This window comes from Culex pipiens, chromosome 3, assembly GCF_016801865.2.
Source record: "Culex pipiens pallens isolate TS chromosome 3, TS_CPP_V2, whole genome shotgun sequence".
Lineage (NCBI taxonomy): Eukaryota > Metazoa > Arthropoda > Insecta > Diptera > Culicidae > Culex > Culex pipiens.
In genome coordinates, this window is record NC_068939.1 from 156,077,490 (window position 1) to 156,091,094 (window position 13,605).

General features: G+C 35.8%; 2 protein-coding genes and 1 long non-coding RNA gene across 4 annotated transcripts; 2 read left to right on the forward strand and 1 right to left on the reverse strand.

Annotated features, from left to right (window-relative positions):
- Positions 1–3,064: 3,064 nt before the first annotated feature.
- On the reverse strand, positions 3,065–4,624 carry LOC120413654 (uncharacterized). Its single transcript, XR_005604959.2, has 2 exons — positions 4,320–4,624; positions 3,065–3,691 (listed from the first exon to the last, which is right to left on the reverse strand). It is a non-coding gene; the product is annotated as an uncharacterized LOC120413654 (long non-coding RNA).
- Positions 4,625–4,874: 250 nt separating this feature from the next.
- Positions 4,875–5,703, forward strand: LOC120414793 (tubulin-specific chaperone A). Of its 2 annotated transcripts, XM_039576116.2 has the most exons (3): positions 4,875–5,021; positions 5,133–5,371; positions 5,563–5,703. In XM_039576116.2, exons 2-3 carry the CDS (start codon positions 5,163–5,165, stop codon positions 5,681–5,683), a joined length of 330 nt encoding a protein of 109 aa, XP_039432050.1. In that variant the 5' UTR covers positions 4,875–5,021; positions 5,133–5,162; the 3' UTR covers positions 5,684–5,703. The 2 variants fall into 2 exon arrangements, with proteins under 2 accessions (XP_039432050.1, XP_039432044.1); XM_039576110.2 differs by lacking the exon at positions 4,875–5,021 and having other exon boundaries at positions 5,036–5,371.
- Positions 5,704–5,780: 77 nt separating this feature from the next.
- On the forward strand, positions 5,781–6,857 carry LOC120414784 (uncharacterized). The gene has a single exon (XM_039576098.2). The coding sequence runs from the start codon at positions 5,781–5,783 to the stop codon at positions 6,780–6,782; it is 1,002 nt and encodes a 333-aa protein (XP_039432032.1). The 3' UTR covers positions 6,783–6,857.
- The last annotated feature ends 6,748 nt before the right edge of the window (positions 6,858–13,605 follow it).

Genomic DNA, 13,605 nt, shown 5'->3' on the forward strand with positions numbered 1-13,605 from the left:
CGAAATTCCATAAACCTGAAGTTCTTCAAATATTCTTAAAATAATAAAATTAAAAAAAAGTATTTTAGAATTAAAAAAAAATATTTTTTTAATGATTATATCAATTGAATGAAATATAGGTCATTAATATATTTTAGAATTTTAAGAATTTCTGTAATTTTAGAATTTTATTAAATTTTAACACAGGAAATTCATATTTTTTATTAAAGTTAGATTGAGAATTTTTGGAATTTAAAGATTACAGAAATTCTCAAAATTTATAAATCCAGAATAAAAATTCCATCAGCATTTAAAATTTATCAAAAAAACTATAATTTCCAATAATTGAAGAATATTCGAAAACGCTAACATATCTTAATTCCAGATTCTTTAAAATCACATTTTTTTTTAAATCCAAAAACTTTGGAAATTTCCAAAAGGTATAAATTACTGAAGATTTTTAAATTCTAATCATTCATAAAACTCTAAAATTCCAAAAACTATACCTCAAAACAATCCTACAAAATAATTGAGTAAAGAAATTCCTGAAATTCTAAACTTACAGACATTTCTTAATTCCTAAATAACCTAAAATTTCTGAATTCCCAAAAATATCTAAAAATTCTTAAAACTCCTAAAATTCCAGAAATTAAAAAAAACTTAAATTCCAGATTTTTTAATTCATAATTTCTAAATTTTCTTAAATATTTTATAGGTCATGGAATACAAAACTCCATTAGAAAAAAAAACTTTAATATTCTGAAGTTCTTTGATTCCAGAAATCTCTTGAATTCTATTATCCCAAAAAAAAATACTGCTTATAATTCCAAACCTTTCGCTGGATTTTTTTATTTATTAAATAAAATTTCAGGAGTTCTAAGAGTTAATGTTATTTCAGGTATTTCTGTAATTTTACAAATTGATGATTGTTTTTTTAAGAATTTCAAATATTTTTCTATTATTTTAGGTATGTCTGAATTCATAGATTTTTTACAATATCTGAAATTTTAAAATTTTGATTATTTCTGGAACATTACGAATTATAAGAGTGAATAGAATTTCAGGATTTTTTAGATCATGTTGAATGCTTGGAATTTTTGGGAATATTAAGAACCTATAAAATTTAAGGAAATTTGTAGAGTTTGAGAATTTTAGGAATTTCTGGAATCTTAGAATTTTAGAAATTTCTTGAATTTTTTGGAAGCCTAGGAATTTTAGGAAATCTAGACATTTTAGGAATTTAAAAAAAAACATTTATTTCCTAATATTTACAGGAATTTTAATTGGCTTGAGAATTTTAATAATTTATGTTATTTTAGAATTTCAGAAATTTCTTTTTGTTTTTGGAATTATTCAAGAAATTTTAGTTTTTGTTTTTAATTCAAGGAATTTAAAGAGTTTAAAGAATTTTGGATATTGTAGGAATTTTAAGAACCTAAATAATTTTAGGATTTTTTTAAAATTCTTGGAAATTATGGAATTTTAGAAATGTAAAGAATTTTTTTTTGAAATTTATGTTTTTTTAAGAATTTCAAATATTTTTCTATATTTTAGGTATGTCTGAATTCATAGATTTTTTACAATATGTGAAATTTTAAAATTTTGATTATTTCTGGAACATTACGAATTATAAGAGTTAATAGAATTTCAGGATTTTTTAGATCATGTTGAATGCTTGGAATTTTTGGGAATATTAAGAACCTATAAATTTGTAGAGTTTGAGAATTTTAGGAATTTCTGGAGTCTTAGAATTTTAGAAATTTCTTGAATTTTTTGGAAGCCTAGGAATTTTAAGAAATCTAGACATTTTAGGAATTTTAAAAAATCAATCATTTCCTAATATTTACAAGAATTTTAATTGGCTTGAGAATTTTAATAATTTATGTTATTTTAGAATTTCAGAAATTTCTTTTTGTTTTTGGAATTATTCAAGAAACTTTAGGTTTTGTTTTTAATTCAAGGAATTTTAAGAGTTTAAAGAATTTTGGATACTGTAGCAATTTTAAGAATGGAAATTATTTTAGGATTTTTTATAATTCTTGGAAATTATGGAATTTTAGAAATGTAAAGATTTTTTTTTTGAAATTTATGTTGAATTGTTTTTTTAACAATTTTCTAATTTTTGTTTGAATTATAAAATTTTTATAATATATTATTTAAAAAAAAATTATAGTTTAAATATTTTGAAAAAATTCTTGATATCTTTAGAATTTCAGAAATGTTAATGGTTTTAGAAATTTCATAAATTTTATAAATATTAGGAATTTTAGAACAATTCGAAATTTCAGAGTTTGTTCAGTTATCATTTTTTTTATTTTAAATGTTTTAGGAAGTATAGGATTTTGGATCTTGTTATTGAGTAAATTTGGATTTTTTTCTGCGTTGTTTAGAATATGCATTTATTTGGATTTCCTTAATTTTTTTAAATATATTGTAGTTCCTAGAATGCTTGGCATTTTTGCCTCAATTTCAAAATTGTAGATTTATTTGCAGCGACGCATGGTACATATTGCCATCAGGTACTATGGAAAACGTAATGGACGGAACACTTAACTCAATTGAGTTAAGACAAGTTCATTCCGTTTATCCTACTGCATTATCCCGGGACCACGTTTGGCTGGACTGGGCGGGAAAGTCGACTTTCTTATCGCAAAATATTTGAAGTATCCAGTCGATTTGTTTATTTTCTTATTTTTTTTAATGATCTCTAACATTACACCATATAGTTCAGAAAATACACGAACAGTTTTTCTAATCTTATTGATTCACTGATTCGTTGGAATCGCCGCGAATGTCCGTGATTATCAATTGATCTGGAACGTGTCGCGCCGCATGGCAATCGCAGCGGGTTGGTTCCTCAGTGCTTTCACAACGACTTTTTCCTGTAAATTTAACAATGAAAAATGCTGTTCAACAGTGAAATTTAATTTATGTTAAGAATAAATTAAAACAAGTCATTTTACGCAGAAGAATATATTTTAAAGCAAATTATTTCACAATTTTATTATTAGCACTCGATTCAACTCTTCTGGTGGCCCTCGAATCCCAAGTCCAGCTACGGTTGGCCCCTTCCAGCACGAGGAAGCGAATGTTGTACAGGTCCACCTTTTCGCGCATACAAGACGTTTCTTTGACTATTTAAAGATTTGCTTGTCCAACTCACGAATCGGGGACAGCACCAGTTTCAAAGGGTACTGCTTGCGACGGTTGAATAACCGATTTGAGCTTGCGCTGCAAGTTGCGGAGGATATCGCGATCATTCATACCCAGGTACAAATCAAACCCGTCAAACCCGTCACGGGCGGCAGCCTTCTTTTCGGTCATCTGGTCCTTGGCCTCGAGCAGACGTTTGCGTTTTTTTTTCGAAGAATCTGGAATTCCGAAAGAAACTTCAAAAATCCTACCAGCGAAGTAAACAAATGGGACTCACCTAAACATGTATCACATGTCTCCGATGCAGTGATCTATGGTGAGAGTGTGCTCCAGCAGCCCGCGCGATCCGCTTGGTACGTAGTCGCCTATCCGCGCGTTGTTGATGAAGGCATGCGCAAAGTTCTCTTCCGCGGCTTCGTCGACCTAGCTGATGAGGATGAGGACTCCGCAGATGCGCGCCTTTGCTCCACCTGGAGCAGACATTTGATGAAGGCGCGGCCTTTGCTCCCGCATTAATCGCTGCTGCTTGCTTGGTCGTTATCGGGAGACATCAAAGCATCTAAATCACAACAGGTGCCGTAAAACGGTGATGTGCATAAAGAAAAAGCAGGAAAATATTTTAATGATATCTTATTTTTCACATAACAGCTTTTCCTTTGCAAAAAAAAAAGAAAAAACAAACATCCAGAAGTTCAACCCAATCTCTTAATGGCCACGGAACTGGGCAAACATTTTCGGAAGGCCAAAAAACTTCCTCCCTTTTACGCAAAGAACTCCTTCCGAATGGTGACAGACTCAGCAAAAATCATCCGGAAGGCCAAGAAACATCATCCCTCTTGCGCAGGGAATTCCTTCCGGATGGTCACAGAACCGGGAAAACCCTTCCGGAAGGTCATGAAGCATCGTCACTCTTACGCAGGGAAACCTTCAGAATGGCCACGGAATCGACAAACCCCATCCGGAAGGCCAAAAATCATCCTCCTTCTTGCGCAGGGAACTCTTTCCGGATGCTCACAGAGCCGGCAAAAATCATCCGAAAGGTCAAGAATCATCATCCCTCTTGCGCAGGGAACTTCTCCGGATGTTCACAGAATCGGCAAAACCATCTGGAAGTCCAAGAAGCATACTCCCCGAACCGATTCCGTGGTCATTAAAACCGGAACCATGATAATTAAAAAGATACTTACCGGAATTTTGATAACCGCAATCCAATTTGTCCAATTTTCCACCATTCACACGCGAACAAATCGAAAACAACGAACAGCTGATTTCGATGTTTACAAACATCGTTTGTTGGTGTGCGAGAAACTCGCACGAAACTAGAATAAAATCGAGTGCGGCACTCGCACTTTCAGTTCCAAGATGGAGGCAAAACTCGTGCGGCACCAGCGCTAGTTTCTTCAAACAAACACTTTGACAGCTCTGAGTGCGGCACTCAGTGCGGAACTAGCCCTCAAACGAACGTACCATATGAAAGCTCGATGAACACCGCGACGCCATACGTCAGGCAGCTCATGACGACTGACTACCCAATCTTATGGATTGAATAATTGAATAAATTGTCAAATTGATAGAAAACTGAAAAGTCCGTCCTTTTGAGTCTATTTTGGATAGCATTACACTTTAAATGTGAGGAAGGCACCATTCATCTAAGGGTGGATTTAAATAATAAAGATTTTATTTATCCAAAAATTAAAAAAGGTGAGAGGTGAGAGCACGGACGACGTTCGTGGTGAGAGCTAATCAAGTCTGCAAAGAGAAAAACAAACTGCAGAACATTTCTTTTTTGGTCGTTGAGGCACATGTGTTTGACAGCTGACTAATTTTTTAATGTTTTGCGCAGTTTTGCTTTGTCCGTCCAATCTTTTCCAGGTCTGTTTTCGCTGCAGGTGAGTCACTTTTGTTCCTTCATTCACCATCTGAACTGGAGAAACTGTAAATCGCTGGATCAATTCCGGAATAATTTCTGTACCACCATCTTCTCGTGCTTGCAATTCAAGAACCAACCTTCAATAAACCCTCAACCCACAATGTCCGACCCAAGGTTACGCCAGCTGACCATCAAAACGGGCGTCGTGAAGCGTCTGTCGAAGGAAAAGACCGTGTACGAGAAGGAGGTGGACACCCAGCGGAACCGGATCGACAAACTGAAGGCGGCCGGCTCGGATGACCACGTTCTGCGCAAGCAGGAGGAGGTTCTGCAGGAGTGCATGATGATGGTGCCGGATTGCCAGCGGAGGTGAGTTTCAATGGGACAGATGGTCGCTTTTTTCAATTGCGTAGGAGGGTTGGCCGGTGGAGGACGAGGTGGAACATAACCTCGATTGGTGCGGCTTGCGCATGTTTGCAAGCCGCAAGTTTGTTTACATGGGGACAGTGGGAGTGGGTGGTTGTGTATGATGGTCAAAATTGATTTGATTTTTTTTACAGATTGGCGAAGGCATTCGAGGAACTCACTGAAATGATCAAATCCGAAGAAGAGCTGAAGGAGACCAGCCAGTATATTGCAGCAGAGGCCGCCCTGGAGGACGCCAAAGTCAATCTTCCCTAAAAAGCTACCGAGATTTCACTTTAGTTTAACCCACTTGATAATTATTCCGATAAAATTATTTATAAGGTCCTGAGGAGCCTCTATTAATCAAACAAAGATGTTTAGCTTTCCCTTTTTCGATCCGTCGAGGCCACCTCCGGTCGCACCTCCTCCCAGCCAATCTTCGCTGGACCAGAGCTTTGTTCAGCACTTTCTCAGCACAAGACCTGAACGGAGTCATGCTTCTAAAACTGCACGCGCTTCTATTAGCGATCTGGGACATAAAATAACCGACCTCATCGGCGAAATCGAGCTTCTCAAGACAAAAAAGGCAACGCTCGAAAAGGAAATGCATTTGCAACCAGATTCAAGCTGGCAATCCAACATTAAACAACTAGGCCAACTTCAACACAATATAAGCGAGACGCTAACCCAGCTGAGCGACCCCACATTAATCGAACATTTGCAACGCAAGTTGCGTGCCCGACAAAAGAAGCGATCCTGGCAAAAGCGACGCAACGCGCGACTCAAAGATCTCAAAAACGCCCAACAAGCTAACCGCGACCAACTCCACGACCGCATCGACCAGTGGCAACGCGAGCAACACAAGCTGCTCGAAGAGGAGCAACTTGTCCAACAACAGCTGGAACTCGCGAGTCACTTCCTCGCGGACGTTCACCGCCGAAAGTCAACCTGCAAGCGGTACCTGGCCAAGTTTGAAAAGGTTCGCGAAAGCCGCCGGCGACATCACCAAGAAGAAGGCGACGACGATGCAAACGCCGACCTGACGGAACTCACCAAAAAGTGGACCGCCAAACTGACGGAATGCGTTCGCGAGGAGAGGAAGATGAAAGACGTGCTGGCCAGAAGGTCGGCCGTCAACTACCAACGGCGTATCCAAAACGAGTGGAACCGGGCGCTGTTTGGCGATGTGGTTCCGAGGAAGGTAGAAGATCGGGACGTGGTGGTGCGAAGGCGTTGGGAATGGGACGCGTGCTTGGTTGGTGAAGGAGACGACGGTGATGATGCTTCGGCAGTTCCGCTGGGTTGGGTGCTGCCCCCGGAGGATCCTGCGCCGGAATGGGTTCAGTATCAGATGAAGGAAGTTGGTGGAGTTTGATTGTTGCTTTGGGCTGAGTGCACACAGTTAATTTTAGATAAATAAGATTGATTGATAGATTGATAAGAAACTAAATAAAATTGAACATCTTTGTGTTGAAAAAATCCAACAAATATAATACCTGTTCAAAGAAAGACGGTTTTGTTCTATTTTAGATTTTAATTTTTTTCTTCAATTTTTAGTATTTTTATTTGCATGTATCTTGTTAAGTTATTGGAAAGTTTTTCCAAATTTAAGAGACCACCGGAGCGGGGAACTTGATGATTTTCTCTCTTTTGGGGACCACTGCTAGGGAGCAAAAATTCCATTGCTACTCTGATGACTTTGAAAATATTCCAGTACGCAACAGCAGGACGCTCATTTAGCAAGACGCATTTGTCCTAAATCATAGCCTACCTGAAAACAACTTGCGCGCACATGGCACATCACACGTGGTGATTACACACTTGTCAAGGGAAACAGTTTGGCCAATGTTTGACGGATCCAAATGCGCTGGACACATACGTTGCCAGTGCCGATTTATTATGCATCGACCAATCTGTTTCCATTGACAATCTGTAGTTGTAATGGCTATATTTGTGTTTCAAAATGATTTCTTTTTTGAATCTAAAATTGAATTTGACAAAATAAGTAAAATATATTTGAATGATAAGCGGAGCTCGCTTGATTGGGAGACAGAAAAGATTATGCATTCTTGTAACATATCTCAGTTATTCAATAGGTTAGGTGATTGACAAGGGAATATCGTAACAACTATGAAATCAAACATCTTTTCTAGAGTACGTTGTCTAAACAATGCTCCAAGGGTTTCCTACATAGGACATTTTGAAAAAAAAATAGCGTGATATAATGGTAAAACCAATAGTACAGTTTCCATGTAAATTTGCCAGCCTCTCGTTATCGAAATTGAAGGGACCGTCGAGAATGGGAGTTATCAAATCATAGAATTATTTGAAGGGACTGAAAAAAATATTGACAGCAATATTGATATCGAGAAGATCGACAGCCAGAGATTACACTGTAGTTTTTTTTCTGACGAATTATAAGTGTTCTGAATTGAAGGCATTCGTAAACCAATTTGACTACTCAAACAAATATAAGTTAGGGGCCGTAATGCTTTTCCAACGTGCAAAAAAGAAATGAGAGGAACCATGCGGGTCTCGTGGCGCAGGGGTAGCGGCTTCGGCTGCCGATCCCGATGATGCTATGAGACGCGGGTTCGATTCCCGCCTTATCCACTGAGCTTCTATCGGATGGTGAAGTAAAACGTCGGTCCCGGTTTCTCCTGTCTCGTCAGAGGCGCTGGAGCAGAAATCCCACGTTAGAGGAAGGCCATGCCCCGGGGGGCGTAGTGCCAATAGTTTCGTTTTTTTTTTTTAGGAACCAAGCGACGGTAGTATTTTGATTTTTTTCCTGAGAGACCAATAATTTCAAACGTAATTACAAACAACATGATGTTTCTACACAGAAAAAAAAATCTGTAAATTTTGAAGCTTTAATTTTGGATGGTTGAATATTACCGCTTTTATGATGTAATTTTACCTCAATTTAGACTGAAAAAGCGACAATACACAAGAAAAGATGTAAAATTACACATTTTTAGAGGTAAAATTACACATTTTTTCTGACATAAAAGATGTACCACTTCCCAGATGTAATATTACCATGATTTTTTTTTTCTGTGTATAATACGCTTCGATATTAGGAATACTTTCAAAAATCTTTGATAACTACTTTTCTATCATTCATGAAAATTTCATCAATATTTTTTGAAGCACATTTTGCATTGTGCTTGTAGTAAGGAAAAGGTGGAACTTGATGGAGGTGAAACGTGAAAAAACACTCAGACCCCCCTATTTTTAATAAAAACAAAAGCCCAGGGATGTGACAATTTTTTTGAAGAAAAGAGAGAAAAAATACAGTACTATGCATGAAAAACAGCTCTGGACTATTTTCATGAAGACCTAACAACCAACTGTAACAATTATAGTATCCTGCTCACTCGTTATTCAAACATTCCTTGGTGTGAGCAGGATTCTATGATTGCTTACTGTTTGTATTTGGGTCTTTGTGTATTGCACACTTTGCACCAAATTCTCCACCCTTGCAAATAATCTGCACACCAAATATTTGCACACTTGAAATCCTACCCCTTCTCCCCCCGCTCGCCTATAGTGGTGCGTGTCTCGACTGAGCTTTGATGCTTTCGACCACTTTAGAACAGTTTCAAACTAGGGTGTGTGTCTTAGATGGTTTTTTCTGCTGTACTTTGAGGTGTGCACTTTTGTATAGAGCTTTCCACAAGTTGCACGATTGTCTAAAAATCGCTGCAATCGGCAATAATGTCCAACATTCTATTTCATTTGAAAACGCATTGAGCGATGTTGGAAGTGGGTCCATGTTTGAAAACATAGATATGAAGAAGCAAAAAGTATTCTTCAATGATGCTTCACCCGCAGTAGGTCACCACCCTCCGAGAGAATAAAGAACACGATCTGGTAGTATAAAGGTACTGTGAACGGACACAGAGGATAAACCCAGAGATTTACGAGAACGTAATTCTCATGGATTCATTTTCGAATAAAGTTCACCTACAGTCACAAGAAAAAGTGTATCAAAATCTGTCTAAGTGAATTTGCTACAAACAAATTTACCTTTTATAACAGATTTTACATCAAGCTCGTATAACAAGTAGTAGTCAGTATGAGAAGGTGCGAAAACGAACTCAGCAAAGTGCGATTTTCAGTTACAGTGCATGTATCAGTGACCTGCAGTTCTCATTTTTTTTGTATATGATCATAGAGAAGAATATATTTGTGATTAGTCCATTTCATTTCATCAAGCGCTCAATAGTTCGTTAGTAACGTGTTGTATTAACAACCAAGAAGTTTTTTGTTCGATCCTCATTTCAAGAAGTTTTTTGTTCAAAACAATCAGACCGCCATCGGTAATGTCGATAATTTTCAGTAACAGACAAAATTGTCATAACCCTATATCACAAAAGATGCATGAAGACAGATTTCAAGCAGATTCTGATATACTTTCATGCAGATTTGCAGCAAAATGATGCGACCACCGTTTCGGTGTATCAAAAAAATGTGTCGATCTCGAGAATCGAACCTAAGACTTTTGACACATCGAACAGCGTCTTTGCCGTATCGGCCACTTCAGTTTTGATGAGTATGAAATGGTCATTAGATATAAGCCGCTCAATGGAATGAATTGTATGAATGAACTAATAAACACAATTTCGCGGTGCCACGCAAGATCATTGGGAGCTTTTTTCACAAACAAAAACAAAAACAAAAACAAAAACAAAAACAAAAACAAAAACAAAAACAAAAACAAAAACAAAAACAAAAACAAAAACAAAAACAAAAACAAAAACAAAAACAAAAACAAAAACAAAAACAAAAACAAAAACAAAAACAAAAACAAAAACAAAAACAAAAACAAAAACAAAAACAAAAACAAAAACAAAAACAAAAACAAAAACAAAAACAAAAACAAAAACAAAAACAAAAACAAAAACAAAAACAAAAACAAAAACAAAAACAAAAACAAAAACAAAAACAAAAACAAAAACAAAAACAAAAACAAAAACAAAAACAAAAACAAAAACAAAAACAAAAACAAAAACAAAAACAAAAACAAAAACAAAAACAAAAACAAAAACAAAAACCAAAAACAAAAACAAAAACCAAAAACAAAAACAAAAACAAAAACAAAAACAAAAACAAAAACAAAAACCAAAACAAAAACAAAAACAAAAACAAAAACAAAAACAAAAACAAAAACAAAAACCAAAAACAAAAACAAAAACAAAAACAAAAACAAAAACAAAAACCAAAACAAAAACAAAAACAAAAACAAAAACAAAAACAAAAACAAAAACAAAAACAAAAACATCTTGTTTTTTTGTATTTTTGTATTTTTGTATTTTTGTATTTTTGTATTTTTGTATTTTTGTATTTTTGTATTTTTGTATTTTTGTATTTTTGTATTTTTGTATTTTTGTATTTTTGTATTTTTGTATTTTTGTATTTTTGTATTTTTGTATTTTTGTATTTTTGTATTTTTGTATTTTTGTATTTTTGTATTTTTGTATTTTTGTATTTGAAATATGTTAACATTAGTTGGGTAAAAATTGCCATTGAATCCGCTTTGTAATGCCGGCCCCAATACAGTTCAAGGTTGTTGACAAATTGACAAATTGACAATTAGACAAATTGACAAATTGACAATTTGACCATTTGACAAATTGACAAATTGACAAATTGACAAATTGACAAATTGACAAATTGACAAATTGACAAATTGACAAATTGACAAATTGACAAATTGACAAATTGACAAATTGACAAATTGACAAATTGACAAATTGACAAATTGACAAATTGACAAATTGACAAATTGACAAATTGACAAATTGACAAATTGACAAATTGTCAAATTGTCAAATTGTCAAATTGTCAAATTGACAATTTGACAAATTGACAAATTGACAAATTGACAAATTGACAAATTGACAAATTGACAAATTGACAAATTGACAATTTGACAAATTGACAATTTGACAAATTGACAAATTGACAAATTGACAAATTGACAAATTGACAAATTGACAAATTGACAAATTGACAATTTGACTAATTGACAAGTTGTCAAATTGTCAAATTGTCAAATTGTCAAATTGACAAATTGACAAATTGTCAAATTGACAAATTGACAAATTGTCAAATTGTCAAATTGTCAAATTGTCAAATTGTCAAATTGTCAAATTGTCAAATTGTCAAATTGTCAAATTGTCAAATTGTCAAATTGTCAAATTGTCAAATTGTCAAATTGTCAAATTGTCAAATTGTCAAATTGTCAAATTGTCAATTTGTCAAATTGTCAATTTGTCAATTTGTCAATTTGTCAAATTGTCAAATTGGCAAATTGTCAAATTGTCAAATTGACAAATTGACAAATTGACAAATTGACAATTTGACAAATTGACAATTTGACAAATTGACAAATTGACAAATTGACAAATTGACAAATTGACAAATTGACAAATTGACAAATTGACAAATTGACAAATTGACAAATTGACAAATTGACAAATTGACAAATTGACAAATTGACAAATTGACAAATTGACAAATTGACAAATTGACAAATTGACAAATTGACAAATTGACAAATTGACAAATTGACAAATTGACAAATTGACAAATTGACAAATTGACAAATTGACAAATTGACAAATTGACAAATTGACAAATTGACAAATTGACAAATTGACAAATTGACAAATTGACAAATTGACAAATTGACAAATTGACAAATTGACAAATTGATAAATTGACAAATTGACAAATTGACAAATTGACAAATTGACAAATTGACAAATTGACAAATTGACAAATTGACAATTTGACAATTTGACAAATTGACAAATTGGGAGGGCCACCCTCACAGATTTCTCGTTTGCGTGGATAGTCCCTAGTGACACTTTTTTTTTGAAGGGTGAACTTTTTGGAAAATCAACCCTTTGTGGTTTATACTCTCGGCCATCTCTGGATTTATCCCTTCCATCCGTTCACAGTACCGCGTTACTACCGAACCATGCTCTTTATATTCTCGTAGGCCGATACCCAGTTCTGGGTGTATAAATGGCCTCCCACCTACTGAGAATTTTGGTTCGAGTCTCGAGTCGATCTGGCTCGAGATCGAGCCTGAATCGCGTCGGGACTCGAGTCAAAATTCCCAGTGGGCATCGCTGAGTGCATCGGTCAATCCTCCACTCAAAATTCTATCGAAATTCCAGTTTTCATGTTCACTATCATAAACCATGATGGTCGGTTGTTCTGGACTGATCCTTGTCCACCAGGCTATCTGCTTGCAAGAGATGTTACTACTCGCATATCAGGGACTCCACAGTCCTGACAGAATTTACAAATCCATAACTGTCAACTTCTTCGCTCTGATCAGGACAGGTCAAGACCCAACGGATATGTCATCGCCAAACACCCAAACTGAACGTCGCACGCCCAAGTGCTCATCCGTGGGGCACACAAGGTTACTTCTCGTCCGCTATTACGTGTCACGCAGCCCTAACTCAAACGGCACTCCTAACAAGAACGTGGCCATACCACGTGACAAGTGGACACATTCTTGTTTTTTTTGCACTTCCCGTAGTCGGTCATCCATAGGGGTCTGCTAAAGCCTTGGGTCAAAGGGGCCCATCAACGGAAGTCCCTAAAACGGCCTCGTAGGGAATCCCCCTTTTTTTTCTCGCCGCACCTGAACTGGAAAAACAAATAACACGTATAGTGGTATAGTGGTCACTCACGCAGACTTGAACGATACTGCAGAATATCTTTCCAGGATCGTTCCACTGTCACCTGCGGCGATCTGAACGCGTACAACAGCTGGTTCCAGTTCCAGAACGGAAAGACCATTCAGGAAAACCGACACCACCGAGCTGTAGAAGCTTACAAACTTTTTGCTTGAATTTACACTAGAGCCCCACAATCTCTCGGCGTTGGGACCTCCGATATAAAAGTCTTCTTTCTGTACGACGCGGTCCATAATCCGGAACATCCCTAAAATTACTCGAAACATTCTGAAAGCAAACCTTTGATTGTAAACAAATGAGTAACAAACTTGCTTTCATGGTAACTATGGCTGCGCCGCGACGCCACCCGTTGACAGAGGGGAAAATCAACAACAAACAGTGGTTCTCAAATGGTGGAATCAATGTATGAAAAAATAAAATCTTCCTCCGTTTGAACAGCTTTTTCTGCAACGTGGTTGAATGAATCAACATTTTTAT

What these genes read in the sequence shown, in the direction of transcription:
- LOC120414793 (XM_039576116.2), top strand. Translation starts at nt 5,163, where the DNA reads ATGTCCGACCCAAGGTTACGCCAGCTGACCATCAAAACGGGCGTCGTG. An exon ending in GTGCCGGATTGCCAGCGGAG is followed by an intron (nt 5,372 to 5,562) that starts GTGAGTTTCAAT and finishes TTTTTTTTACAG; the next exon opens with ATTGGCGAAGGCATTCGAGG.
- LOC120414784 (XM_039576098.2), top strand. Translation starts at nt 5,781, where the DNA reads ATGTTTAGCTTTCCCTTTTTCGATCCGTCGAGGCCACCTCCGGTCGCA.